This window comes from Procambarus clarkii, chromosome 46 (genome assembly GCF_040958095.1).
Source record: "Procambarus clarkii isolate CNS0578487 chromosome 46, FALCON_Pclarkii_2.0, whole genome shotgun sequence".
In the NCBI taxonomy this organism is placed as follows: Eukaryota; Metazoa; Arthropoda; class Malacostraca; order Decapoda; family Cambaridae; genus Procambarus; species Procambarus clarkii.
Genome location: NC_091195.1, coordinates 27,594,099 through 27,620,648, shown reverse-complemented (window position 1 = coordinate 27,620,648; position 26,550 = coordinate 27,594,099). Strand labels below are relative to the sequence as shown.

The 26,550-nt window shown below is 42.6% G+C and overlaps 1 protein-coding gene and 1 long non-coding RNA gene across 7 annotated transcripts in view; both read left to right on the top strand.

Moving 5' to 3' along the window:
* The window catches only part of LOC138350673 (uncharacterized), a 395,852-nt gene that overhangs the window by 318,586 nt on the left and 50,716 nt on the right, over positions 1–26,550 (top strand). The gene's annotated exons all lie outside the window — the stretch shown is intronic.
* spin (Protein spinster) overlaps positions 1–26,550 on the top strand; it is a 208,128-nt gene that overhangs the window by 130,862 nt on the left and 50,716 nt on the right. For 4 of the 6 annotated variants that reach the window (XM_069301871.1, XM_069301873.1, XM_069301874.1 and 1 more), the window contains exons 5-10: positions 1,595–1,726; positions 5,410–5,499; positions 5,978–6,149; positions 9,404–9,502; positions 12,871–13,023; positions 13,609–13,727. In XM_069301871.1, the coding sequence (XP_069157972.1) occupies positions 1,595–1,726; positions 5,410–5,499; positions 5,978–6,149; positions 9,404–9,502; positions 12,871–13,023; positions 13,609–13,698 (736 nt within the window). In that variant the 3' untranslated portion in view covers positions 13,699–13,727. Of the gene's footprint in view, positions 1–1,594; positions 1,727–5,409; positions 5,500–5,977; positions 6,150–9,403; positions 9,503–12,870; positions 13,024–13,608; positions 13,728–21,459; positions 21,508–26,550 lie in introns of all 6 variants that reach the window. The other 2 variants (XR_011222197.1, XR_011222196.1) reach the window with 1 other exon arrangement.

Sequence of the window (26,550 nt, the reverse complement as noted above, 5' to 3'; positions counted from 1 at the left end):
TCTGGGTGCCTAACCTAGTAGATGGCAGACATAGAATGCTTCTAACCACATGGGGGGGGGGGGGGGTTTCTATAGGCCATTGCTCCTGGTGCCTCTGAGGGGGCTAGGTTCTGGCTCGTGGTCCCCGGTAGGCAAGAACTCCATTTGAATTGACTGATGCCACGGTCTAATACATACATATCAGCCCAGTATGGCTCTGGGGAGCCTCTGGGACTCGTCCAGAAAATGGCATTTCATTACATTCAACGCTGTTTTTTTTTTTAATTTATATAAAATTTTTGTAACAATGTATATGTAACAATGTGCAAATTTTGTTCATGTCGTGCGGCAGTCAAACACCTGAGCATTACCATTGGTGGCTCTTAAAGTAAGCAAGTTTGTCCGCCCCTGCTCTATACTGTAATAATAACATTATTATTTGATAAAATAAACCTTGCATATTGTACATTTTTTTATTTACAGTACCTTGCAGTGTTTAATTCTTACATCATAAATTCTCTCAAATCAGATGTTGTATACAGTGCCATAGTGAAGAATGTGCCAAATTACTTGTTCTGGAATGCATTCTGCTTCTCCTGTTAGATCTTAAACCAAAATATACATGAATAAAATATGTGAGGGAACGTATCCCTGCACGTGACGGAACAGTATGGTAACTATTATAGTTCATATTGAGTGGTTGGTGTTAGCACATACTGTAATACACACTATATAGAGTGGAGTCAACGAGTGGTGGAGTGACGCTATTTGTGTTTCTGAAAACATTTCGCAAATAATTGAACTGGACACAGTAGGTTGAGTCAACTGGCAGTAGGTTGGGACTGTAGGTCTATTGTTGCTGGATGGTTGAGTGACAGTCTCGCTTCATGCAGGCCTGCGTTCAATCCCCGACCGTCCAAGTGGTTGGGCACCATTCCTGCCCTCTCCTTCCCCATTCCCCTGATCCCAAATCCTTATCCTGACCCCTTCCCAGTGCTATATAGTTGTAATGGCTGGGCACTTTCCCCTGATAATTTCCTCAACCCACACAAGAAATGGAAGTAATGAAGTTTGCCAGTCCTGAACACTTATCCAGTCATAACAAGGGTTCATGATGGACTGAAACATTGTCAACTTCGTTTCGTGTCAAAAGTGTGGGTCGGGTTATTTGTTTCAATCACATTATTGCGCCTTATGCTCTGCACATTTGGAAATGTTGTTTATGTGGGTCCCGGTAGTACAGTGGGGTTCTTTCTCGACGCACAATCGAGAATTCCGGGTTCGAATCCCGGGCGGGACAGAAATGGTTGGGCACATTTCTTTTCACCTAATGTCTCTGTTCACCTAGCAGTGATGTAGGTACTTAGGAGTTAGTCAACTTGTTGTGGGGTTGCATCCTGGGCAGAGTTAGTAATTCGGCCTTGGAGGGGGAGGGGGCTCGATATAAGCCTAACATGTATGAATACACTCTGGCTTCCTGTCCCGCAACACAGTGAATTACTGTATTATAGTTTTTATTATATCTTAAGAGATGCTAAAATAGGGTATTGGGGTGATACCTCCCTCAAACCACATCTTGATTTTATAGTCCTCGATACTTGTTTCCAATCCACAGCAAAAGCTTCATCCTCTCGACGCTTGCCTTCACCTGTGTTACCTTTGTGGCTGGAGCACTGGCCTGGTGGGGACCTCTCTTCACTCAACTGGGTGTCAAGATTCAGGACCATCCAAGTGTTAATCCTGACGAGTAAGTTGATCCTGTTCTCAAGTTAGGCCAATAATTACTCGACTACTGAAGCATTCTCAATAAAAGATCAAATCCATAAGGGCCGTAATGAAGGTTCGAACCTACGTCTGAGGATCCCAGACGCTGCCTTAATCGAACCTTCATCACGGCCCTTGTGGATTTGTTCATTTGATGTAACACGTTAATGTGATTTCTGTGTCATTCCCAATAGTTCGTGGATCAGGTTGTAAATACTGTACCTCATCACGGCAAGCTAAAATAGTTTTGCTATTAGCATGGAATTTTTGGTTTGACATGTTTATTGAGAATTAACGTCTTGTTAATCACATCACGGATATATTGTTAACACTTTCGCGCTCCCTGGGAATAGGCTGACGGTAAGCCCTAAGTGGGCCGTTCGTGTCGGCCTACTGCGCGTCAGCACTAAAATGTTTATAATCTTTTCGGGGTGGGGAGCTTAATTTTGCCGGCATGTATTTAAATTTGGTATCATTGTGTTCGCGAGAGAATGCTCTAGAGGAATATATATATAAAATGTCACCAAAGACAACATGAGAACCACACCGAATAACAAACTGTGGCGGTCGTTAGCTGTGAGCGTAAAACCGGGCATCAATGTTTACGATGTTTTTATGTTTGCGAACCCCAGAATTATTATTCGTGGTTTATTTTGGTATCATTGTGACCGCAATAAAATTCCCTACACGGACATATAAATATACACAATAAATAATGGTGTCGCCCCACCCACAGGAATGTGGGAAGTTGGCTTAGGGTTACCCGCCGGAGCGCGCCCAGCTGCACATGCGCTCAACCACAACTGAAAAGTTTATACTCTCCTCATGTCTGTGACCCTCATTTTCGATGTACGTGTTTTTTTTTGGTATCACTGTGTAGCTAATGAAATGTACTATAAGAACATATGTATAACATTTCACCAAAGCTAACATTAGGCGACCAGCAACCAAAGAACTGCGTGCTTTGTTTCGCGCTCACGCTAAACTCCGCTAAACTCTCCCTATATGTTGCTACTCTGATTGTGTTTATCAAGTCAAAACTTGTTGCATATGGTTTTGTTTGGTATCACGGTGATCGCAATAAAATTGCCTACACAGACATATGCATAAAAGTGGGTTACACGTGCGCGCCTCACCCCCAAACACCCCCAAACACGTCGATGCCTCACCCGCCCAAACACCCGTTTCCACGCCCGGTACACCCAATACACCCGACAAACAAAAATATTGTTCCAATGGAAGTTTTTGTGCTACATTGTTCATTTTGGTGTCAAAATACTCGCAAGAAGATGCACTATGTAGACATACCAATCTGAGCACTAAGAACTGGAATATATATAGAGCTACCCACAGCAAAGTATGAAGAAGTAATAACCTCAAAATGTGCATTGTTGGGAGTCGTGCAATACCCATCAAGATTGATAAAGCCAAATACCTTGCCATTTCCTTCGCAGATACCTCCTTCCACAACCTCATAGTGCGCCTGGAAGCATTCTGAATAAACTGCCTGGCATACCTGTTAGTTTCCACTGTGATGAACTCAATTAGGGCACGGGTCAGAAATAATTGAACAAATTGCAGGGGGGTAATTGGCACTGGGACAGTTATGCCTGGTGTGGCACTGAAACTGCCTACAATAGGTGGTGTATTGTCAGTTGACCAGGCAGCATCGGGATTAGGCTGTTGAAGACGTCCTGCACGCCTCCTTACAGGTGCCTTGGGGCGGCCCACATCCGCTGACTCATCCTCAATCCCCTCGCTACTCTCCTCACTCGATGATGAATCAAACTCATCAGACGACGCTGTCCCCTCATTATCACTACTGAAATCACTCTGACGCTCTTCCCCTTCAGCATCTGCCTCCACATCTGACAAACGATCCAACAAATCAGGAATTTTACTAGGGGTAAGCTTCACATTGCTGAACATTTTGTACAGCTCACTCAACTTATCTCCCTTGGTCATTTCACTATCCTTCTTGGGGGTAGAGGTGCTCTGTCCTTTACCACGATCCATGTTTGCAAGTAATAATGCGTTGTAAGGAGACAGGAACGAATAAACACTGCTACACAGGGCAGAGAGTGGCACAGGTTCTGGACGCGGGAGCGCGGTAGTCCGGTCACGAGAGACGTTTGACAAAGGACTAGGCCGACCGCATGGCGTGACCCAGAATCCCATGCGGCCTACGGAGGATTGTGGGAAAACAATGGCGCTCATTTCAAAAAAAAAAAATTGAAGATCGCATAGAAACTTTTTTTTTTACAAATTTTTATATCGAGTGACGCAAAAATGCGTCACTGGAACACATTCAGTAGAAAAAAGAGTGACGACTTATTAAGTCTGTGGAACGCGAAAGTGTTAATATAGTTAAGAGTAGAACTAATAATTCTGTAAGTACTGTATAGAACAACACTCGTTATTTATGAATACATTTTTCATGGTGGAACCTTGGTACTCAAATTTAATTGTTTCTGAAGGCGGGTTGAGTGCCGATTTGTTTGATTACTGAACATTGCTTTTTTCCTTAAGGGAAATAGATTGGATTAATCCATTCCAGACCACAAAAATAAATATATTGAACCAATAATTAAATGAAGTAAATGCAAATACAGTACATATTTTATTTGAACTTAGAGTTGATGTGGAAGGTGGTGAGGAAGAGAGATGTTATTCTTTGGCAGGGAAGTCCCCCTACCATTAGCACAGCTTTGTCAAGTGATATTTTTTCAAGAAAACTTTGCATTTTTCCCGTTATGATTCAGCAGGAAGAGAAATGAACGTGCGCTCTGTTCACTATGCACTTTTGGTTTTTGAACATAAATTATTATATATCATGTCATGAGTCCCAGGAAAGTCAGTTGTAAGGTTCAAGCTAAGAAAATAGTTGAGTAGAGGCAGTAGAGGATGTCTCTTCCTCGTTAAGGAAGTGTGTGAAGTATGGAAGAACTGCAAAGTTTTGTTGAAAAATCTCATCCAGACAAAGCTGTAGGAGACCGTTGCATTGACCTTTTAAACAACAATGTGATGTCTTACTACAGACAAGTGTTAAAATGTAGGGAAAAACAAGTGTCTTTAGAAAGATTCTTAGCAAGCAAGCAAGCAAGCAAGCAAGCAAGCAAGCAGTGAGCCACAACCAGGTCCTAGTGGTATGATTGCAAAACGTAGGAGAGAGAGAGAGAGAACCCCAGAGAAGTCATCACTGCCTGATGCTATAATGGAAGGGGACTCCCCTTTCAAACAGTAACACCTCTCCTCCTCACCTTCCCCCTCCTCACTGTCTTCCATACACCAACAAGTCATCACTAAAGGTAAGCTATAACTTGTACAAAGTATAGTACAAAATGTGTGTATTATGAATGAATGTATTTTGAAGTTAATATTTTTGGTAGTGTGGAACGGATTAATTCAATTTACATTATTTCTTATGGGAAAATTCGTTTAGTTACGAATTTTCGAGTTACGACCCGTCTCTGGGAACGGATTAAATTTGTAAGTAGAGGTACCAATGTATTAAAAATATTGTACTTGGCTTATAAAGGAATGATGATGGCCTTTGACAAGCCATTGGCTTCATGTTTCCATCGCAGCCACTAGATATGGTGGCCCTCGGGTAAATTCAGGTAAATAAAATTACGTATTACTCTTATTTAAATTTTTCTTCCACAGTGTTGCGTTTGCTTTTGGAGCTATTGCCATGTCAGCTGGTCTGATTGGTGTGCCGCTTGGCTCCTTTGCTGGACAGAAACTAAGAGTCAGGTACAGTATCTCAATGTTGTATTAACTGTTGCTGTACATTTGTCAGTGCACTGCATTAAAGTAGTCCTCTTTTAAGGGAAGAAAAACTATTTGGATTGATGTTATGCTGGCGATTAAATTTACAATAGTTTTGGCCTCTGGGAATTGTTTGGTTAAGGTTGGGATTTAATTTCATTAGCCTTTAGGCTCTAGGAATTGGTTTGGTTAAGACAAATAGTAAAAGTATCAATGCTTGTGGGTCATTATCTTAGATTGCTGAGCTTTGTTTCACTATGCATTTTACTGTACTTGCTTTATATTCATGAATATATTAGCTAAAAGTGCATTATATGATCAGGGACGCCCCAGCACTAGACTACTACAAAACGCTACACCATGTTGTGATCATTTAGAATTTTTGGACGGTTTTTTTTTTTCTCCCAAATATTTTAAGACATTGATTCATTTTATGGTGATAATTTTGATATTTCATTTGCAGATTACCTTATGCAGATCCTCTGGTGTGTGGCGTAGGATTGCTGTTTTCCGTGCCGTTAATCCTCGGCGCAATGATTCTGGCAGAATTTCACACCATCGCCTCTTACATTGTAGTATTCTTCGGTCAAATCTTCCTCAATCTTAATTGGGCTGTCGTATCTGATATTGTCTTGGTTAGTGTTGACGGTACTTTATATGTTGTAATTGTATATAAAGTTTTGAAGAATATACTTATTAGATAGTGCAGGAGTTATTAGACATGGGAAAAATATAAAGTAAATTGATGTAGGTAGGGAGCCGGTCGGCCGAGCGGACAGCACGCTGGACTTGTGATCCTGTGGTCCTGGGTTCAATCCCAGGCGCCGGCGAGAAACAATGGGCAAAGTTTCTTTCACTCTATGCCCCTGTTACCTAGCAGTAAAATAGGTACCTGGGTGTTAGTCAGCTGTCACGGGCTGCTTCCTGGGGGTGGAGGCCTGGTCGAGGACCGGGCCGCGGGGACACTAAAAAGCCCCGAAATCATCTCAAGATAACCTCAAGAAGGTAATTTTGAGCCCTAGCCATGTTGTAAGGTTTCAGGACACTTCCACATTCCTCCAATGCTTCATTTTATTGCACACATTCTATCATTGTCTATTTACTGTACTCTTTAATAACACATTTCCATCTCTTGTTGTGACTTAATGTGTCAATGGTTGAAGGGGGAGCGGGGAGTTAAATAGGTAATCAAGCAGAAAGAAAAAGGTATAATAGACTTAGATTTTGTTACATTTATTGCAATAGTGTAACACTTAATGCACCAGTCAGAGGCTTAGGGCCCACACAGGAATATCCCTGAGAAAAAAAAAAAGTCCCCCCCCTCCCCCCAGAGGGTGCAATCCCACAAGAAGCCGACTAATTCCTGGGTGCTTGCTTACTGCTAGGTGAACAGGGCCATTAGCTGATAGGAAATTTGCCCAACCATTTCTGTCTTGCCTAGGATTGGCAGCCGGAATTCTCAATTGAGAGTCAAGAATGCAGCAAACTGTACTACAGGGACCCTTATAAAAGAGTATACCAAGATATATTATAACAGAATAAGTTCCTGGCCGATGCTTTCCTGCCCGATAAAAGTGGGTAATGATGACCATGATGACGGGAGCCGGTCGGCCGAGCGGACAGCACGCTAGACTTGTGATCCTGTTGTCCCGGGTTCGATCCCGGGCGCCGGCGAGAAAACAATGGGCAGAGTTTCTTTCACCCTATGCTCCTGTTACCTAGCAGTAAAATAGGTACCTGGGTATTAGTCAGCTGTCACGGGCTGCTTCCTGGGGATGGAGGCCTGGTCGAGGACCGGGCCGCGGGGACACTAAAGCCCCAAGATAACCTCAAGATAATCTCAAGATAAGATGATTTCTAATGAATAAGGATTCTAAAATTCTCATTTGCAAATGGGGCCAAATTGTTATAATGACTGGGGTTTCATATATGTACAGTATATCAACAAATGTTAATAATGTACTGTATTAAGAAACTGCCAGAAGGTAAAAATATTGGTTTGAGAAGTCATGTTCATTATTTGCTAATTCAGTCCCCATGGCACAGTGGTAATACACTTGACCGGCGCTTCGCGAACACTTTGGCCTGGGTTCGTATCCTGGCCGGGGAGGATTGACTGGGTGCCAATCCTTAACTGTAGCCTCTGTCCACCCATGCAGTGAATGGGTACCTGGTTGTTAAACAATTTGGCAGGTCATATTCCAGAGAAAAATTAGGATTAAAGAAATGTTCGAAATGCTATGCTTGCTAGTGTCTGTACAAGAATTTAACAACTCTTGTATATATAAATAATAAAAAAAAATCACTACATTTTAAAAGGTAATGCCTTGGTGCTGGATAAATGCTGAGTTAGCAGCAATGAAAGTGTTTTAAGTACTAAATCAACGTGGGATGAAAATTTGCATGTCAAGTAGGAGGATACGACTAGAGTAGTAGTGACTGAAATATTGGGACTTGTGTGAAGGTTCAAATAAAACTTCTAATCTAAATCCAAACTGTACAGTATACAGTACTGTATAATGATGTCTGGTGTGCTAATCTGCTATGACTTGTGTAATTTCTGCATTGTCAGTGGCAGTGCCTCGGACAATACTGTGGTATTACACTGCCGCCGACAATATGGCGGCATTACACTGCCGCCGACAATATGGTGGCATTACACTGCCACCGACAATACGGCGGCATTACACTGCCGCCGACAATACGGCGGCATTACACTGCCGCCGACAATACGGCGGCATTACACTGCCGCCGACAATACGGCGGCATTACACTGCCGCCGACAATACGGTGGCATTACACTGCCGCCGACAATACGGCGGCATTACACTGCCGCCGACAATACGGCGGCATTACACTGCCGCCGACAATACGGTGGCATTACACTGCCGCCGACAATACGGTGGCATTACACTGCCGCCGACAATACGGCGGCATTACACTGCCGCCGACAATATGACAATTGGTGAAAATAATATTCATTATCCAGTTATTAATATACTGTATAAACATTTATGAATTAAACTTTTGATTTGATTGATTGATGGGTGGATGAAGTTAATCTGTAGCTGAAAGTTGTTCCATACCGAAGTTCCGTCTCGGAACATTGCTCTGTTGAGTAAGTTGTTAAGTGATCAAGGATTAAATAGTAGTAGTAGTAGGCATCCATCAGTCTCAGGAGACTATGGAGTTGCACTCCATAGTCTCCTGAGCATACTGCTTCCGTGTTGTCGGTCTGGAGTGGCCTCTCCAGGGCACAAAGCCAGGGTAGGTTTATACAGGGAGAAGCTTATAACCATGTATATATAGAAGTTTACGGTTATAATATACAACCATTCAAGGAATAAATGGTTAAATGTTATTCATTGCATAATTGATATAATTTGTTAATTTCTACAAGTTACATTAGGAATCGTTTCCTCTGTGATACACGTGTATCATTATTTTATCTCAAAGATCCTTCAACTGGCTTTTCAATAGGAAATATACTTTATCAAAAGAGTCAAATCTGTCTTGGCTCCAATGAATGAAGGAAAGTGGTGTATGTCCTCGGCTCTCCGTAGAGAGTCCCAGGGTCGATCCCTGTAGGAGGACTGAAACTGCTAGGCATGTTTCACCTGATGTTTCACCTGTTTCACCTAGGCATGTTCATCTAGCAGTAAATAAATACCTGGGAGTTAGGCAACTTGTGGGGTCCCTTCCTGGGGAAGGTCATTAGTTGGCCCAGGCCTAGTTAGAAGACACCGATGAACATGAATACAGGCTCCCTGCCCCATATAATGAAAGTTGTATGTCTTGTAGCCTTATATTTTATTATTTTGAAATTTGTCCATTTTTTCTACAAAATATATATTGTACTGAATTTACTGATGTTGGTGATCTTTTTCAGTATATTGTCATTCCTACAAGACGGTCGTCAGCAGAAGCCTTCCAAATCCTGTTTTCCCATGCTCTTGGTGATGCTGGGAGTCCGTACCTTATTGGTGTGGTAAGTTGTCAGTCTCGTGTTACACTTGGTGATGCTGGGAGTCCATACCTTATTGGTGTGGTAAGTTGTCAGTCTCGTGTTACACTTGGTGATGCTGGGAGTAAATAAATGCTGTAGTTTCAAAACTACGGCATTTATTTACAGAAAAAGTCTTTACTTTTGTATGTGTCCATGTGATAAATGTTACCTTTGAGTCAGCTTTAACTTATGAACATAACTGTTTATTCACGTTTAACTGTGTAGTGAGGACAAATAGTAGACCAATAACGTGGTAAACCACTTGACATTACACAGTAAGAGTAGACCAGTTGACTACAAATATTTGTACAGCCATTTTAGGCTAAAGTTGATATGGTGTGTTGCCTATAATTAGTGCTATATAGACCTTTGTCACTATAGATGCCAGCAACATCTTGCATCATTTGCAAGAGAAGTCCATTGTCCCATTTCTGCTTTATTTCCTCATACTGTACATATTTGTATATTTTCTATATTTCCTTTTTAATTAATATGCATGATTGATAATTTAAATTGAGGTTGACTCGTGTGGTTACAGCTGACCTCGACGACTGGCTGGTTTGGGATCCCAGCTGGTCTGGATATCTTTAAGACAGGGATCTGGTTCCTCCCTGCCTGCCTGGGTCGGGTTTCTGGTGAACTGGTGCAAGTCCCTCTTGATTCCATCGCAGGTTCAGACCTGGTCTGAGACTCCAGGATAGTTTCCCCTTTCTTGCTGCCAGTGGCTCTCTTCTGTTTGTAGGTGTGTCTCCATCTAGTGTTGGAGAGGCCCTGGCTTACTTGGAGATGGCTCAAGTGGTTTCTGGTTCACAGGTTTCATCTTTGGCCTTTTAGGGTTGGGTCTGGTGGCGGCACCTTCTCCCCCTTCGCTCGACCCATTTACATATCCCTTGGCCCTGGGTTTGTGACCAGCACACATCAGGCCTTCCAAGGTCATTGGACAAGTTGTCTTTGTAAGACACACAGCACAGTGGAGGAGTTTGTGGCTGTGTGGCAAGCTCTGCAGCATCTCCCTCCGGGCTCTGTGATCTGGCTCCACTCCGACTGCTCTCACGTGGTTCAGTGTCTGAACCACAATGGGTCTCTTCTGTATTTTCCACTGTGATGGCAGACTCTACAAGTATTTCTTTTGGATTCTTATAGTTTAGTTCTCCATGTGGTTTATGTCCCATTTCCAGAGAGTGGACCATCAATGACATGCCCTTCCATTAGCTGTGCGAGATGTTCAGGTGCTTTGAGGTGAACTGCTTCGTGTCAGCGTGGAACTGGCATGTGTGGCTCCGTTCTTTAGTGATGTTCAGGTGCTTTGAGGCGAACTGCTTCGTGTCAGCGTGGAACTGGCATGTGTGGCTCCAGTTCTTTAGTGGATGCATTTCGGCTGGACTGTAACAGTTGTATTTCTTTTCTCCTGCCTAGCTCTTGTCTCAGGTGTTGTCCAGGCCGGAGATGTTTGTTCCAGGTCCGGCTTCTTCTCGATCCAGAGGCTTGGATGGTGTCCTTGGATCTCAAGGATGCGTTTTAGCATGTTCCTATTCATCCGGGGTTCAGGAACTAGGATAGGTTTTGTGGTGGGGTGTCAGGCATACGGCTTTCACTGCCTTCCATTTGGGCTGAATCTGGCACCTTGCATTTTTACGTATCTTACCTGGGACGTGGTGGCCTGTCTGCATCTACTAGGAATTTGGGTTTTGGCCTACCTTGACTGCTGGTATGGGCTCCCATCCAATCTGCATGTCTGATCATCAGGGATTTGGTTCTTGTTGAACTGGAGGAAGTCCCATTTGGTTCCTTCCCAGGTTTAGAATTGGCTGGGCCTGGTCATGGAATTCTTGGACGGCTTCTGTGTCCCTTCCTCCTGCAGCGTTGCTCCGGCTGCGGTCCTGCCTTCAACTGTTCTGGGGGGAAGGGGGGGGGTCCCGGGTCACTCGGTGGTTGCTAGAGTAGCTGTGCGAGAGTTTGAACTTCGCCTTGCTGGTCTTCCCACTGGGTTGAGTTTGGCTTCGGAGGCTGTTATGGTTCCATTGGAGCAGTCCTTTCCACCACTCATGTGATCGCTGGGTTCATCCCCCAGGGGCCTTGCGTCGGATGCTGTGTCTGACCTCTTTGGGTTTTTCTGGGTTCGGTGCCATGGTGCCTACCTGTTCCCTCGTGCAATGTGTTGGATGGTTAGGGTCGTTAGGGTCCGTCTTTCTGTCGGGCTCACAGCACAGTGCAGGAGTTCGCAGCAGTGTGGTTCTCGCTACAGCGGATTCGAGTCACTCGGGGCTCTGTGATCTGGCGCCATTTGGACTGCGCCCCGGTGGTTCATTGTCTGAACTGGGGAGGGAGAGTGGGGGGGGGCATTGGTTCATGGCTCTTTGGGGCTGGTCGCTTCGAGTGGCTCATCTGCTGAGTTCTCTGGGTTTAGCTCTCCGTGCGGTTCACATCCAGGGGGTCTCGGTTCATTCCTCTGTCTACGGAGTGGATGATTATTTTCTGCTGACCAATTGAAAACTTTATTAAGATCTGCTTGTAGTTTTTCAATGTCTTCAGCAGAGGTAATTTTCATCCTGATTTTTGAGTCATCTGCAAAAGATGATACAAAGCTGTGACTTGTATTTTTGTCTATATCTGATATGAGAATAAGGAACAGCAGTGGTGCAAGGACTGTACCTTGAGGTACAGAGCTTTTAACTGTGCTTGGACTCAATTTTATTTGATTAACTGTTACTCTGTGTTCTGTTCAACAGAAAATGGAATAGCCAGCATCCTACTTTACCAGTTATTCCCTTTGACCTCATTTTGTGTGCTATCACTCCATGGTCACATTTATTGAATGTCTTTGTGAAGTCTGTGTATACCACACCTGTATTTTGCTTTTCTTCTAATGTCTCTGATTTTGTCGTAGTGGTAAAGTAGCTGAGAGAGGCACGATCTTCCCGCTCTAAATTCATGTTGGCCTGGGTTGTGGAGGTCATTGGTCTCCATGAACCTAGTGACCTGACTTCTGATCACTCTCTCTAAAACTTTTATTATGTGGAATGTTAGTGCAACTGGTCTATAATTCTTTGCCAATGCTTTGCTCCCTCCATTGTGTAGAGGGGCTATGTCTGCTACTTTAAGCACATCTGGTGTCTTCCCCGTGTCCTCCACACTATACTGAGTGCCTGTGCAACTGGCACCTTGCATTTCTTCATAAATATTGAATTTCATGAGTCTGGACCCTGGGTTGAGGGGTTGTATTTTGTGGAAAGGTCGGTACAGTAGTTGGCTTAGGATCTTGATAAGCTTAAGTGCAGGCTTTTTGCCCCCATCATCATAAGCTATGTTGGTTGTTTTGGAGATATTTCACATAAACTGTTTTCTTGCAGGTGGCCGATGCATTCAAGCCATACATTCATGATCGAAATATGACCACTACTGTTGCTCCATTCACAACAACAACAGAACCGACTTTCTTCAATGCTACAAGTACAACAAATACACCAATTGATGACATGGATAGCTTATATGTTGAATTTAAGGTAAGGTGAATTTTGGGTCCAACGGCCCAGTTGTTACCTCCAGTTCCTAATTCATTTGAAAGTTATCTCTTCTTTGCTTATAGGAAGTGAAGAAGCATAGTACAGTAGTTCGTACCATACTAATTGGTACAATAGTATACCAGGCACATAACACTTGGACTGTATCAATGGTACAATAGTATACCAGGCACATAACACTTGGACTGTATCAATGGTACAATAGTATACCAGGCACATAACACTTGGACTGTATCAATGGTACAAGAGCTGTAGAAGGAAATGTATATGTTTATCTCTCAGAATGTTTGGTAATATGTTTGTTTGTGATGTGTGTCTATGTATGTATTAACACGATGTACTGAACGGGGTGAGAATAGCTTGAGCTACCTCATCCCTTTGTGTGTATTTTACCTCAATAAACTTATTTCAATTTTCAATTTCAAGTGGTGTAGAATAAATTACACTACTTATTTTATTAGCAGTCATTGATTATCACACATTACTGGACGAGACATTTATCTGACGTGTTTGTTAAAGCTGTCGTTAGACTTATTTTGCAACAATCAAATTTGATCTGTGTTTCAGTCCAAGCAATATGCGATGTTCCTGTGTGCAATCATCAATATCCTGGGTGCCTGTATTCTTCTTCTGGAATTCTTGTTACATAGCTGCTGACAAGGAGAGATGTGATCGTGCTATTGCAGGTAAGGAGGCTGACAAGATTAAACTTAGACTATACATATAGAGAGAGCCACAATAACGTGGCTAAAAATTACACGTCCAACCCACAAATGTGACGAGAAAAGAAGTACATACTGTACAGTAATTATGTTTCGGTCCATCGTGATCACACGTTAATAATGGTTCAGGACTTGCCAAAATGTCGTCACTTCCTTTTCATATTAGTGGGCTGGGCGTGTACTGCACCTATATGGTAAGCTAGTGTATACACCTAACTCTTGCTATGCATGAAGTAATTGTCGTGCACGCTCGTGCTTTGGTGAGATTATTAGTGCACGTTTGTAATTTGCTTCTGATAATTTCTGCATGTTTTATTATGTTTAATTTTTTTCACTTGCATGAATAAGTTGTTGTTACTAATCCTTTACTAAAAGTATGAAGCATCTACTGGGAAAGGTGGTAATTAAACTACTGTAATAGTGTGCATTAAGAAATAAGTTTGGAATATTCTTTTGTTCTGTGTAACTGAAAGCTTTTGTCCATATTTTTAATTTACCTTTCACCCAAAAAGTAACTAACCGATGAATTCCTCTCGAAAGTGATAACATTTTTGTTAACTGTTCAGTTAACATTTCATCGATAATTTAGCACAACATTTTTGAAAATGTATAAATTGGAAATATTTTGGGTGCTTCTTACTATACTTGCTATCAGTTTCCATGGTACAAAGAGTGACAGTACAATTATATGATAAAAAATTGAAGTACATGTTTCTGTAATGCTTATGACTTGCCTGTCTCCACGATATTAGTTAACTGATGAATGTTTTCTCAACCCCATTAATGGGGGGGCCCCCATTCTTGGCAGTATTAACACTTGGTGGTCATCACTTGAAATAAGTAAAGTCGGTTAATGGTTGGACTGACAAGATACAAATGCAACAAGGAAAGTGCAGATAAGAACCTATAAAATGGTCAGAGAGTGTCACTAGAGTTATCATGGGTTATCATATCATAGCATATCAGTTATCAAGAGTTATCAGTCAGTTATTGTTGTGCTCTCGTTCAACACCGGTCTCCTCATCTTTCAAGGTTGTAAAATGTACAGACATGTTTCTCTTTGCACAGTCTGGTAATAATTGACATTACAGGTATCTCTTCACAGCATTCTTGCCATACTTTTGACAACACGAGAGAGATCTCATAATGTTTGAATGTTGGGTTGTTAATGTGCACACGAGAGTAACAACTAAGGTCTAAGGTTATACTACAGTATGCTATCTTGAGATGATTTCGGGGTTTAGTGTCCCCGCGGCCCAGTCCTCGACCAGGCCTCCACCCCCAGGAAGCAGCCCATGACAGCTTCCTCCACAAGTACCTATTTACTGCTACGTAACAGGCATCAGGGTGAAAGAAACTCTGCCCATTGTTTCTCGCCGGCGCCCGGGATCGATCCCGGGACACATGATCATGCGTCCAGTGTTCTGTCCGCTCAGCCACCGGTGCAAAATAGCCATGCAGTGCAAAATACTACACATAAGGGGCATAACTGGCCGACTCCCTCACAGTGTTCAAGAGAGAACTGGATAAGCACCTCCAAAGGATACCTGATCAACCAGGCTGTGACTCATACGTCAGGCTGCGAGCAGCCGCGTTCAACAGCCTGGTTGATCAGTCCGGCAACCAGGAGGCCTGGTCGACGACCAAGCCGCGGGGATGCTAAGCCCCGGAAGCACGTCAAGGTAACCTCAAGGTAACCTCAAGGGTAGACATTGGTATGTTGCTGGTATTAAGAAGAAATTAAATGGTGCAATGCTGATATACCAGGCTATGATGGCTATCGGCTTGTGGACTGCAAGCACCAATAGCCTGGATAATCCACTTATGAACTGTGTGTGTGTGTGTGGGGAGAGAGAGAGAGTTCCATGGCAACTATAATGTTTTTAAACTCTTGCCCCAGGTTCTAATAGTTTAAGGCCTATTAGTACGTTTGTGAAATAAACGTATTTCTCAAACTGAAAGCCATTTTCTTTGGGGCATTTCTAAATCTGGTCTAAGTATTTAATTTATTGGGTATTGATTTTATACGTACTGTATTTTTATTAATGTTAAGGAAGATATCATAGATAATGTTAGAACAAAAGTGGACATGGCGGTGAGTGAGAGAGGCGTGATACCTTGAGATTACCTCAATGATTTCGGGGCTTAGCGTCCCCATGGTCCAGTCCTCGACTAGGCCTCGACCAGGCCTCCTTATATACATATAGACCACGATATATCCATATAGTGATGGCTATAAACTTGGGCCAGATGGTGAACCTTGAGAACACTGACCCTCTTTAAGTGAGGAAGGCTGCCGACAACTCTGCCACCCCACAGACTTGCTCAGGCAGTGTGAGCCATCAGTCTCAATACCCCACAGACTTGCTCAGGCAGTGTGGGCCATCAGCCTCCCACAGACTTGCTCAGGCAGTGTGGGCCATCAGTCTCAATACCCCACAGACTTGCTCAGGCAGTGTGGGCCATCAGTCTCAATACCCCACAGACTTGCTCAGGCAGTGTGAGCCATCAGTCTCAATACCCCACAGACTTGCTCAGGCAGTGTGGGCCATCAGTCTCAATACCCCACAGACTTGCTCAGGCAGTGTGGGCCGTCAGTCTACAATGTATACAGTAGTCTAAATATTTTACCCAGCTAGATTGTAAGTATAATACTTAATATGTAAGGATAAAGATAATTCCATAACTTCTAGATATAATTGTTGAGAAATGCATGGGTATCGAAGGCCAGTTTGAAATCCACATACATACTAGTAGATGCTTCTCAAGTGTTTATTAAGCAACAGTTACTGCAGTAGATATAATATAAATAATTGTAGTGTATATTGAAAATATGGATATAAGAAGAATAAAGAGAACTTGAGAATTTGAAGGGTAACAATGCGTTGTGGAATGCAAATATTTTAAGAATGGTTTGTTAGGGTTTTGTATTATATGGCTTTGGTAAGCTTGCACCCAAAGGTTGTTCAGTAACTAGTCCACCGCTAAAACTTTTATGCAGAATGTCCTTTAACCCTTAGACTGCTGACATGTATATTGCAGTGACATAATCAATTTAGTGTGTGTCTTCCAAATGTGCTTCTTTTAGGTTTAGTACAGCAGTAGACATCTGTTCTCATTGGCTACAGGAATTTATATGCAGAATTAACTTTCATAAACGTGGTTAGTAAAATGTCTAGTTACCAATAAATGCTTGTAAGCAAATTTAGCAGACCAAGGGCTGATCTCTGCCATTTTGCAAGCCCAAGTTAGGTTACTAAATTACACCGTCAGCTCTCCATTACATAACATTTTATGTTTGAACTGGCTTTAACATTGCCTTTTCTGGAGGGACCAGATGGTGGCTCTCACTATATAGCGAGTCTCTCACTAGCTGCACTGAGATAGCTTGACATCTGTGTTACATCGGCTCTTGTGAGTCCTTAAATGTCTGGCCCCCCGACAGAGGCGCAGGGAGCAGGGGAGTCATCATCACACTCACTGAAGAAACAGATCCCTAGGAAGAAGGCAAAGGAAAATGGCCAACTACATTGTTCATAGAAAGTAAACACAGTGTAGCAAATGAGAAGGCAAATGATCCACCCAGATCCATGCCACTTGGTTATACACCAGGTGGCAGCACCACAGGAGTTGCCAACTTCCCCCATCAACAGTCCTCAGTCCTTCACTTGGTGTCAGACTTATTTGACCACTCCATTAATTGACAGCTCTTCTGATCCCTGATTTTCTCGAGAAGTTTTGGTCATCCTGTGTACGGTGTCCTGCAGGGGCCTTATGTTTGTGTATCGTTTCATTCTTTAGTATTTGCTTCACGTGCAAGTGTTCTCAAGCCTCACTTGTGCGCCTTTGGTAACCTGTTCACGTTGACCTGCATATGCTTAGGGCTGTCCTTCCTTAGGTGCTCGCTGATGTTGCCAATGTCCTGACGGGTTACTTACCTAGGGGTTTAGGTGTTCGCCTCACAGAGGCCGGCCTCTTGTGGAGGGTGTCTTCCTCAAGTAATGCAAGCATCTTTGACTCGTTTGTGAGGCTCTTAAGGTTGGAGGCATCCTGTGGTTCATTGGTTAAGGGGTGCACAAGGTTCACATGATTGTACATGTGGAACACTGCTGACACCCTGCATATCCAAGTTTTTCTTGAGGGCTGTGTTCGGTGTTGGTTTCTTTTGGCAAGTATCCGTAGTTCCTGGATGTCCTGTTTGGTCTTTCGTTTCAGGCCTTGGTAAATCCCACAGATGGTGTGGATCATCATTGATCAGCCCACTGAGCAGCACTCGCTTCTTATAAGTTTGAGGGATGTCCATCAGTTTTGTTACATGCCGATGTTCATTTGTACTGTCTGCAATGCTGCCTGTTGAGGCAGAGGCCTGTGACATTTTTGACGTTTAGGTTTGCAGGGGTTTCTATTTTAGCTAGATCCTCCATCTATTGATTTTCTTTGCAATAATGATGCTTAACAGGCAGCAGGTCACTTCAGGTTGGTTTGCCCGTTGTTGTTGTTTGCGGCTAGGTGCTCGAGTGGTTGTATTGGAATTGGCCCATTTTTGTTTTAAGGGAATTGGAGTTGGAGTGGCTGATGAATTCTACTGATTGTATGTTCAACCTTTCCTTCCTACCTTCTCCTGCCCCTGTCCATCTGACATGGTTCAATGGCCCTCTTGAACACTACCACCTCATGCTCTGGGCTCCACGACATCAGAGGGTTTAGATATCCAGGCTACAATTAACTGTGGGTGTAGCACGGCCTTCTCTGGGATTGCCCTTTCCAGGACAGCAGTGGAGACAGTTAAGCCGTTGCCCCCTGCTTGGGATCCATATCCTCCTGTTTCCCGTGTGAGTGTAATTGGCTTTGGATCCTTGTAGTGTGTGGAGATGCCTTCATATCTGATCAGGCATCAGGTGTGGCTCTGCCCTAGGGGTCTTTAGGCTTCTGGGTCTGGGGAGGAGCCCGAGCTTTGTGCCTAGGTGTGTTTCAGTCTGTCCTGATCTCTGATTTCTTCTGCTGGGGCTTCTTAAGCTCCAGTGGGGGATCATCCTTATCATGTTACAAGATCCTTGCTTTATCCTGGCTTGCAGACCACCCATTCTTCTTCTTAGGGTCTTGGCTTAGATTTTACCGTATCCGTACGCTTGAGTGGCATGAGCGGGAGTCTTGCCTATTTGTTCTGGTCCTGCTCCCGAGTTGTTGGTTGAGTAAGACTTGCATTGGGAGTAGTTTCTTGAAGCCTGCTCCTACCTACCTACCTACCTACCTTGAGGCTACCTTGAGGTGCTTCCGGGGCTTAGTGTCCCCGCGGCCCGGTCGTCGACCAGGCCTCCTGGTTGCTGGACTGATCAACCAGGCTGTTAGATGCGGCCTGGTTGATCAGTCCAGCAACCAGGCTGTTAGATGCGGCCTGGTTGATCAGTCCAGCAACCAGGAGGTCCAAATAGTCCTGGTCCCACATTGAATGAGGTTTTCTGGGTGGTTTCCTTAGGCCTGCAGTGGTGATGGTCCTTCACCTTCCCTCCGGTTTTGGTGCTCTAGAGTCGGTTTTTCTCTATGGCGCTTTATGGCCATTGCATCTTGGTTGAATTCTGGGTTGGTTGGGTTCCCCATCTTGTCACTGGGTGTCGGGTTATTCCTGGTCTCTTCATTGAACTTTATGACCCTATGGTATATTGTTCCATATCAAGTTTGGTTCTTTTTCTTCCAGTCCACCCTATCCAGTACATGAATGGCCTAGATCTTGTCTGCCTGGTGTACCTAGCAATTTTCTTGATTGGTGTCCATCCAGGGGACACCAACCAGAAAAATTTGTGATGCTTTCATGTATGGTCGAGGACAAAGCCGCGGGGACGCTAAGGCTTGAAATCGTCTCAAGATAACCATTTTGGCACATCTCCTTTAATCTGAGGTACAGGTTTGTTGTGGGGAATCAGGCTTCCTGCTTTCGGGGTACTCCTTTTTACTTGGTTCTGGCTCCTCTGTTCTAACCAGACAGCATCTTTTAGATGTCCAAATTGGCTTTTAGATGTCCAACATTTGGATTACATCAATAACTGGCTGGTTTGGGCTTCCAAGCCAAGATTGACTCCAGGGATTGTCCTGGTTCTTCCAGCTCCCTCCTTTTTGCCACCGCTTGGATTTTCGGATGCGAGTTCAGTTTGCCCATTGCTAGTTTCCTCGTCTGGTTTTTGTAGGTTCGGTTCCATGGCACCTTCCTCCTCTGTAACCAGACCACCACCACCCTCTGCACGTAGCTCATCTTTTAGATTCTTGGAGTTTGGTTTTCTGCATGGTTCATGTTTGGGATGTGTGTTCAACATTCTTGCAGAAGGGGGTCTCTCTAACTTCCATCTCATTTGCACAGTGAACTTTTGACAACATACTTAAAACATCTGTGTAATGTTCAAGCTCCCAGAGGTGGTACCTCTTCACATCACTGTGAATCCAGCAGCTTCTGCCTTACGTGACTATTCTCGGATCACGAGAGACTTGCAGTGGATGCCCTTTGACTGGTCTGGTCGAGGTGGGGGGTGCCTTTCACACTTCCCCCCAGTTCAGCTGTTGCCCCAGATTTTGTCTACACTAGAAACTTTCACTGGCAGGGTGATCCTTCAGGCTCTTTGGTGGCCTATTTAGCCTTGGCTTGATGACAAGTTCGGCTTGTCGTCAAGCCGAACTTTATATTTTCTCTACTGATTTGAAATGCACGTAAAAAAATTTTTGTCCTTCTGGTTGTCCAAATTTGGGCAATTTTCTACAGTTCGGCTTCTTTCAGTAGATTGTTTCCGAGACCTTCCTTGCTGATTCTAGGGTCTTTGTTCTTCATGCCCGAAACGCTTTGCGTAATAGTGGCTTTAGGCATTGTATGTACTAGCTGTATCTATAAGTCCACCAATCTTTGTAAAAATTTCTTGTATGTATGTACCTTACCTAAATAAACATTTATTTTATTTATTTATTCATGTGTGAAGTTTGACTTTGGTCCATCACCATCTGTATGGTGTTGTAGGTGGCCGAACTCTTGGTTCCCCTCTGCATCAGTCATTCTGGCGGTAGCACGACGTTTCCTGGCACTTTATGCATTTTTGTCTCTATTTGTTTTCTGTTTGTGGTCCTGTCCGTTTTGTCTTGGTGCTTTGTTGATTCATATCTCGTGTTGAATACTATCGGGTTTTATTGTTTGTCCTCGGTGGAGCTGCGATGTTGACTATTGGAATCGATTGCCAGGGGGGCATCAGTTAGTTTTCTTAGACTGTGGACTAAGGATTGTTGACATGGAGAGTTGGCAGCTCCAGTAGTGCTGCCACCTGTGTTGCCACTGTTACTATGAGTGTATGACCTAACTACTGGGTGGATCATTTGGCAAGTCATTTTGTGTGCTGTTTGCTCTCTGTGAATCATGCAGTCGTCTGTTTTGCCTTGCTTCTTTTCTAGGGGTTTGTTTCTTTGGTGCGGGTGATCATCAATTCCCTGCTCTCTGGCCCTCTAACGGTGGGGGCCAGATTTTAACCTCTGGTCTTTGGTAGGCTAGTAAGGACTCTTAGGACCGATGCGACTCATTTGTGTGAAGCTAACTGTGCGACTAGCTACAGGGAGCTGCTAAGGCCGCATCCCTCATAAACACTCTTCGTTACAATCAACACTTTTTTTTTAATCTGAATACAGAATTTATACTACATTTAAACTTGATATATTTTTCTACCTACAGAATTCAAGTGTTATGCTCACTTAGAAGAATCTGTTGCACTTCGCAAAGGTCGGTTTAAGTGTTAAACTATTAATTACCCAGAGTCTTGTGTGTGTGTGCGGGTGATAATTGGACTAACATTACTGTGTTGTTGCCTCTCCTGCAAACTCCACATTCTGTTGATCTTGATTGAAATGATGATTAGTTGTGATTTTTGGATATTATAGTCTTTACTTTTGAAAAAGTGATTAATTGCTGTTGATTGAAATTTTCCAATCGGTTGTGATTTTTGTATATTATCGTCTTTGCCTTCAAAAAGTGATTAATTTGAACGCTGTCACTAATTTATAGGTATTCCATGGGAATCCATTTAAATCATTAAGCCACCTTTCTGAAAAGTTTTTATAATCAAAATGAGATGTCGTATTTCTCCTTCATTGTTTACTTATCTTTAATTTCAACTATGTGAATTTGCATTTAGTTAACAAGCTGCTGATGGAACCTTAATACCTCTGTGTGTCTGTCCTCTTGAATAGTACTGTACATCGCATTTTGACGTATCAGTCACCAACAGGCAAAATATGATGTACTATAAATCATAGCGGCTCGTAAACTTGATGGGCTCTCGTGTTTTCTATTTGTGGGTCTTCAGGCTATTATCAGGCAATTTAGTGCGTCATTTTTGTGAGACAACAACTCTCGAAGACAAGCTGAATGCCCACATCTGCAGTATGTCATCAAGCCGAACTTGATATCTTCTCTACTGATTTGAAATGCACGTAAAAAAATGTTGTTAAGTTTTTCTTGGAAACGGTACAATACCAGATCACAAAATTTTTATCTATAAATTCTCATTTGCAGATTTAGAGTTTGCAGAGTACAGTATTAATAAATTGACTGAATTTTGACCATTGAATGTTGTTTTGTGTGGTGTTTGTATGCTGATGTTGGTGGCTTGTGGATGAATGTTTAGGATGTTGATAGGTACTACACCTTCAAATTTTGACAAAGAAAACTAATCACTTGCTCGCTATGTCAGCCGTTTACGTGACGATTTTAAATTGGAATTAACCACCAGGAATTTTTTTCCTGGTGGTTATTTTTCCACCTGGAAAGGAACCAGGAAAAAACCAGCAGGAAGGACTAGTTTAGTTTTTGAAAGGTGACGGACGAAATAGTTTAGATAATGTCAAGGAAGTAGTTTGGAAAATATACTTGTTTTAAATATATTCCATATTTTTCTAAGAGGAATAAAAGCAAGATGCACAAGTTAAAGGGTTTGTTATAATAGGTTGCTATAAGGGAACTGGTACAGTTGTGCTTGGGATTAGTATGAAGAACGTTTAGCACAAGCTGCTGACCTTTAAACAAGTCATTCATCGTGTTTTGCACTTCACCGACTTGCAGGCGTTTGTAGTTTTGCCGACGGAGTCTGTCCAATACTGAATCTTCTCGGAGGGAAATTTTCATTTTATTCCGTCATCTCTCTCTAATCTTCATCTTATAATGTTTGCTGATGGGATTGAATAAGATTTCTGTGGCCGACCTGTGTTTGCCCAGCCGTATCTTGCTTCTAATGTAGTCCTGTGATTTAATTATTTCTTTGCATTTTAATTTTGATTGCAAACTGAACATCAATGTCCAAGTTACCAGAGTCCAAGTTACCTTGGACTGTTACACTATCATCACTGTTAAGTTGGTCTCGTCTTTCCCCGGAATATGTGCTTGCAACTTGGTCATTTGTTCCTGTAATTCTAGCGATTGGTTTGTGACTACAGGTACTACTGTATTTGAGTTTGTGAAAACTTGCTATGTAGTGTAGTATTGATATTTAGTGAGTTGCATCTGTGGTGCATGGTTTTGTGTGTCCAAGTGGTGTGTGTGTGTGTGTGTGTGTGTAATTACCTAAGTGTAATTACCTAAGTGTAGTTACAGGATGAGAGCTACGCTCGTGGTGTCCCGTCTTCCCAGCACTCTTTGTCATATAACGCTTTGAAACTACTGACGGTCTTGGCCTCCACCACCTTCTCACTTAACTTGTTCCAACCGTCTACCACTCTATTTGCGAAGGTGAATTTTCTTATATTTCTTCGGCATCTGTGTTTAGCTAGTTTAAATCTATGACCTCTTGTTCTTGAAATTCCAGGTCTCAGGAAGTCTTCCCTGTCGATTTTATCAATTCCTGTTACTATTTTGTATGTAGTGATCATATCACCTCTTTTTCTTCTGTCTTCTAGTTTTGGCATATTTAATGCTTCTAACCTCTCCTCGTAGCTCTTGCCCTTCAGTTCTTGGAGCCACTTAGTAGCATGTCTTTGCACCTTTTCCAGTTTGTTGATGTGCTTCTTAAGATATGGGCACCACACAACAGCTGCATATTCTAGCTTTGGCCTAACAAAAGTCATGAACAATTTCTTTAGTATATCGCCATCCATGTATTTAAATGCAATTCTGAAGTTAGAAAGCATAGCATAGGCTCCTTGCACAATATTCTTTATGTGGTCCTCAGGTGATAGTTTTCTATCTAGAACCACTCCTAGATCTCTTTCTTTATCAGAATTCTTTAAAGATTTCTCACATAATATATAGGTTGTGTGGGGTCTATGTTCTCCTATTCCACATTCCATAACATGACATTTATTAACATTAAATTCCATTTGCCAAGTGGTGCTCCATATACTTATTTTGTCCAGGTCTTTTTGAAGGGCATGACAGTCATCTAAATTTCTTATCCTTCCTATTATCTTAGCATCATCAGCAAACATGTTCATATAATTCTGTATACCAACTGGTAGATCATTTATGTACACAATAAACATCACTGGTGCAAGAACTGAACCCTGTGGTACTCCACTTGTGACATTTCTCCATTCTGATACATTGCCTCTGATTACTGCCCTCATTTTTCTATCAGTCAGAAAATTTTTCATCCATGATAGAAGCTTACCTGTCACCCCTCCAATATTTTCCAGTTTCCAGAACAACCTCTTATGTGGAACTCTGTCGAAAGCCTTTTTTAGGTCCAGATAGATGCAGTCAACCCAACCATCTCTTTCCTGTAATATCTCTGTGGCTCGATCATAGAAACTGAGTAAATTCGATACACAGGATCTTCCAGATCGAAAACCATACTGTCTGTCTGATATTATATCATTTCTCTCTAGGTGTTCTACCCATTTAGTTTTGATTAGTTTTTCCAATACTTTCACTATTACACTTGTCAATGATACAGGTCTATAATTGAGGGGGTCTTCCCTGCTGCCACTTTTGTAGATTGGAACTATGTTAGCCTGTTTCCACCCGTCTGCTACGATTCCTGTACACAGGGATGCCTGAAAGATCAGGTGAAGTGGAATGCTGAGCTCAGATGCACATTCTCTCAGAACCCATGGTGAAACGCCATCTGGGCCAGCTGCTTTGTTCTTACCGAGCTCCTTGAGCATTTTTTCCACTTCGTCTCTAGACACCTCTATGTGTTCTATGTTGTTCTGGAATTCTTATTGTATCTGGTTCCCTAAAGATTTCATTTTGTACAAACACACTTTGGAACTTTTCGTTTAGTGTTTCACACATTTCCTTTTCATCTTCCGTGAATCTATTTCCCATTTTCAACCTCTGAATATTATCCTTTACCTGCAATTTGTTGTTTATGAATTTATAGAATAGACCTGGTTCTGTTTTACATTTGTCCGCAATCCCTTTTTCAAAATTTCTTTCTGCCTCTCTCCTCACTGCCGTGTAGTTGTTTCTCGCATCTTTGTATCGCTGGTATGTTTGGGGGTTCGGCCTCTTCCTGTATTGATTCCATTTTTGTGTCTTTTGGTCTCTTGCCCTCTCACAATTTCTGTCGAACCAATCCTGTTTTCTGGCCCTGCGTCTCTGTTTTGGTATGAATGTTTGTGTGCCTTCCTCGTATAGTTTTAAAAATTTGGCATACATTTCATTTACTTCCCTGCCTAGCAACAATTCTGTCCAATTACACTCATTAAAAAAATTTCGAAGTTCCCCATAGTTGCCTCTCCTTAAATCGAGTTTATCACCTGTTTCAATGTCCCCATTTTCTTCTAGATGATATCTTAAAGCATATTTAATGTCTAACAGGACGTGATCACTCTTTCCCAAGGGAGGAAGGTACTGGATGTCAAAAATCTCTTCTTTCCTGGTGAATACTAGATCCAGTACTGACGGTACATCTCCTTCCCTCATTCTTGTGGCTTGCTTTATGTGTTGATACAAGAATGTCTCCAGAATGAGGTTCACAAATCTGCATGTCCAAAAGTCCTCCGTTCTTGTTTCATAGGCCTCCCAGTCTATTGCTCTAAAGTTGAAGTCCCCCAGTATCAACAGTCGTGATTTATCTTTATCTGCTTGTACAATAATATCTCTCATGACCATTATGAGGCCCTCTCGTTTGTCATCCAGTTCTTCCTTTGTCCATGTGTTGCTTGCTGGTGGGCTGTAGGTATTTACAATTATCAGCTTATCATCCTGATTCCAGACCTGCAATGCCATTATGTCAATATCTCGAGGGTTTTCAAATATTAACTCTTTTACCTTCAGGTGTTTTTTCACCAGTACAGCCACTCCTCCTCCCTTCCTATTTTTCCTGTCACGTCTCCAAACTGAATAGCCTCTTGGGAATACGACTTCATTTATTATATTTCCTTCAAGTTTCGTCTCTGATAATGCAACAATATCTGGGACCCTAAGCTGGATTATATCTTGCAACTCCAAAGTTTTTGACCTCACTCCATCTATGTTGGTATATACAATTTTCAGGAACATGTTCCCTTTTCCTTTGCTCTTTACTCCCCCTTCCACTACTGATCTTGTTGCTTTGTTTTTATGTACCATTTCACAAGCTTTCCAGTCCCTGTCACTTTGTAAAAAAAAGAATTTGTCTTCTTCATTTCTATCCCCATTTAGACGTTTTGCCTCAATTAGGTTCATTTTTAGCTTTTCTCTGTCTTCCTTGGAGAGGTCTTGTCTTATTGACCAAGATTTGCCCACCTCATCACTCTGCAGTTTCCTGGCATTTCTTAGCACTTCCATCATGTTTTCCACTCCATTAAATGTCACCCTTAAGGGGCGGTTCTTTTCTTTCTCATATTT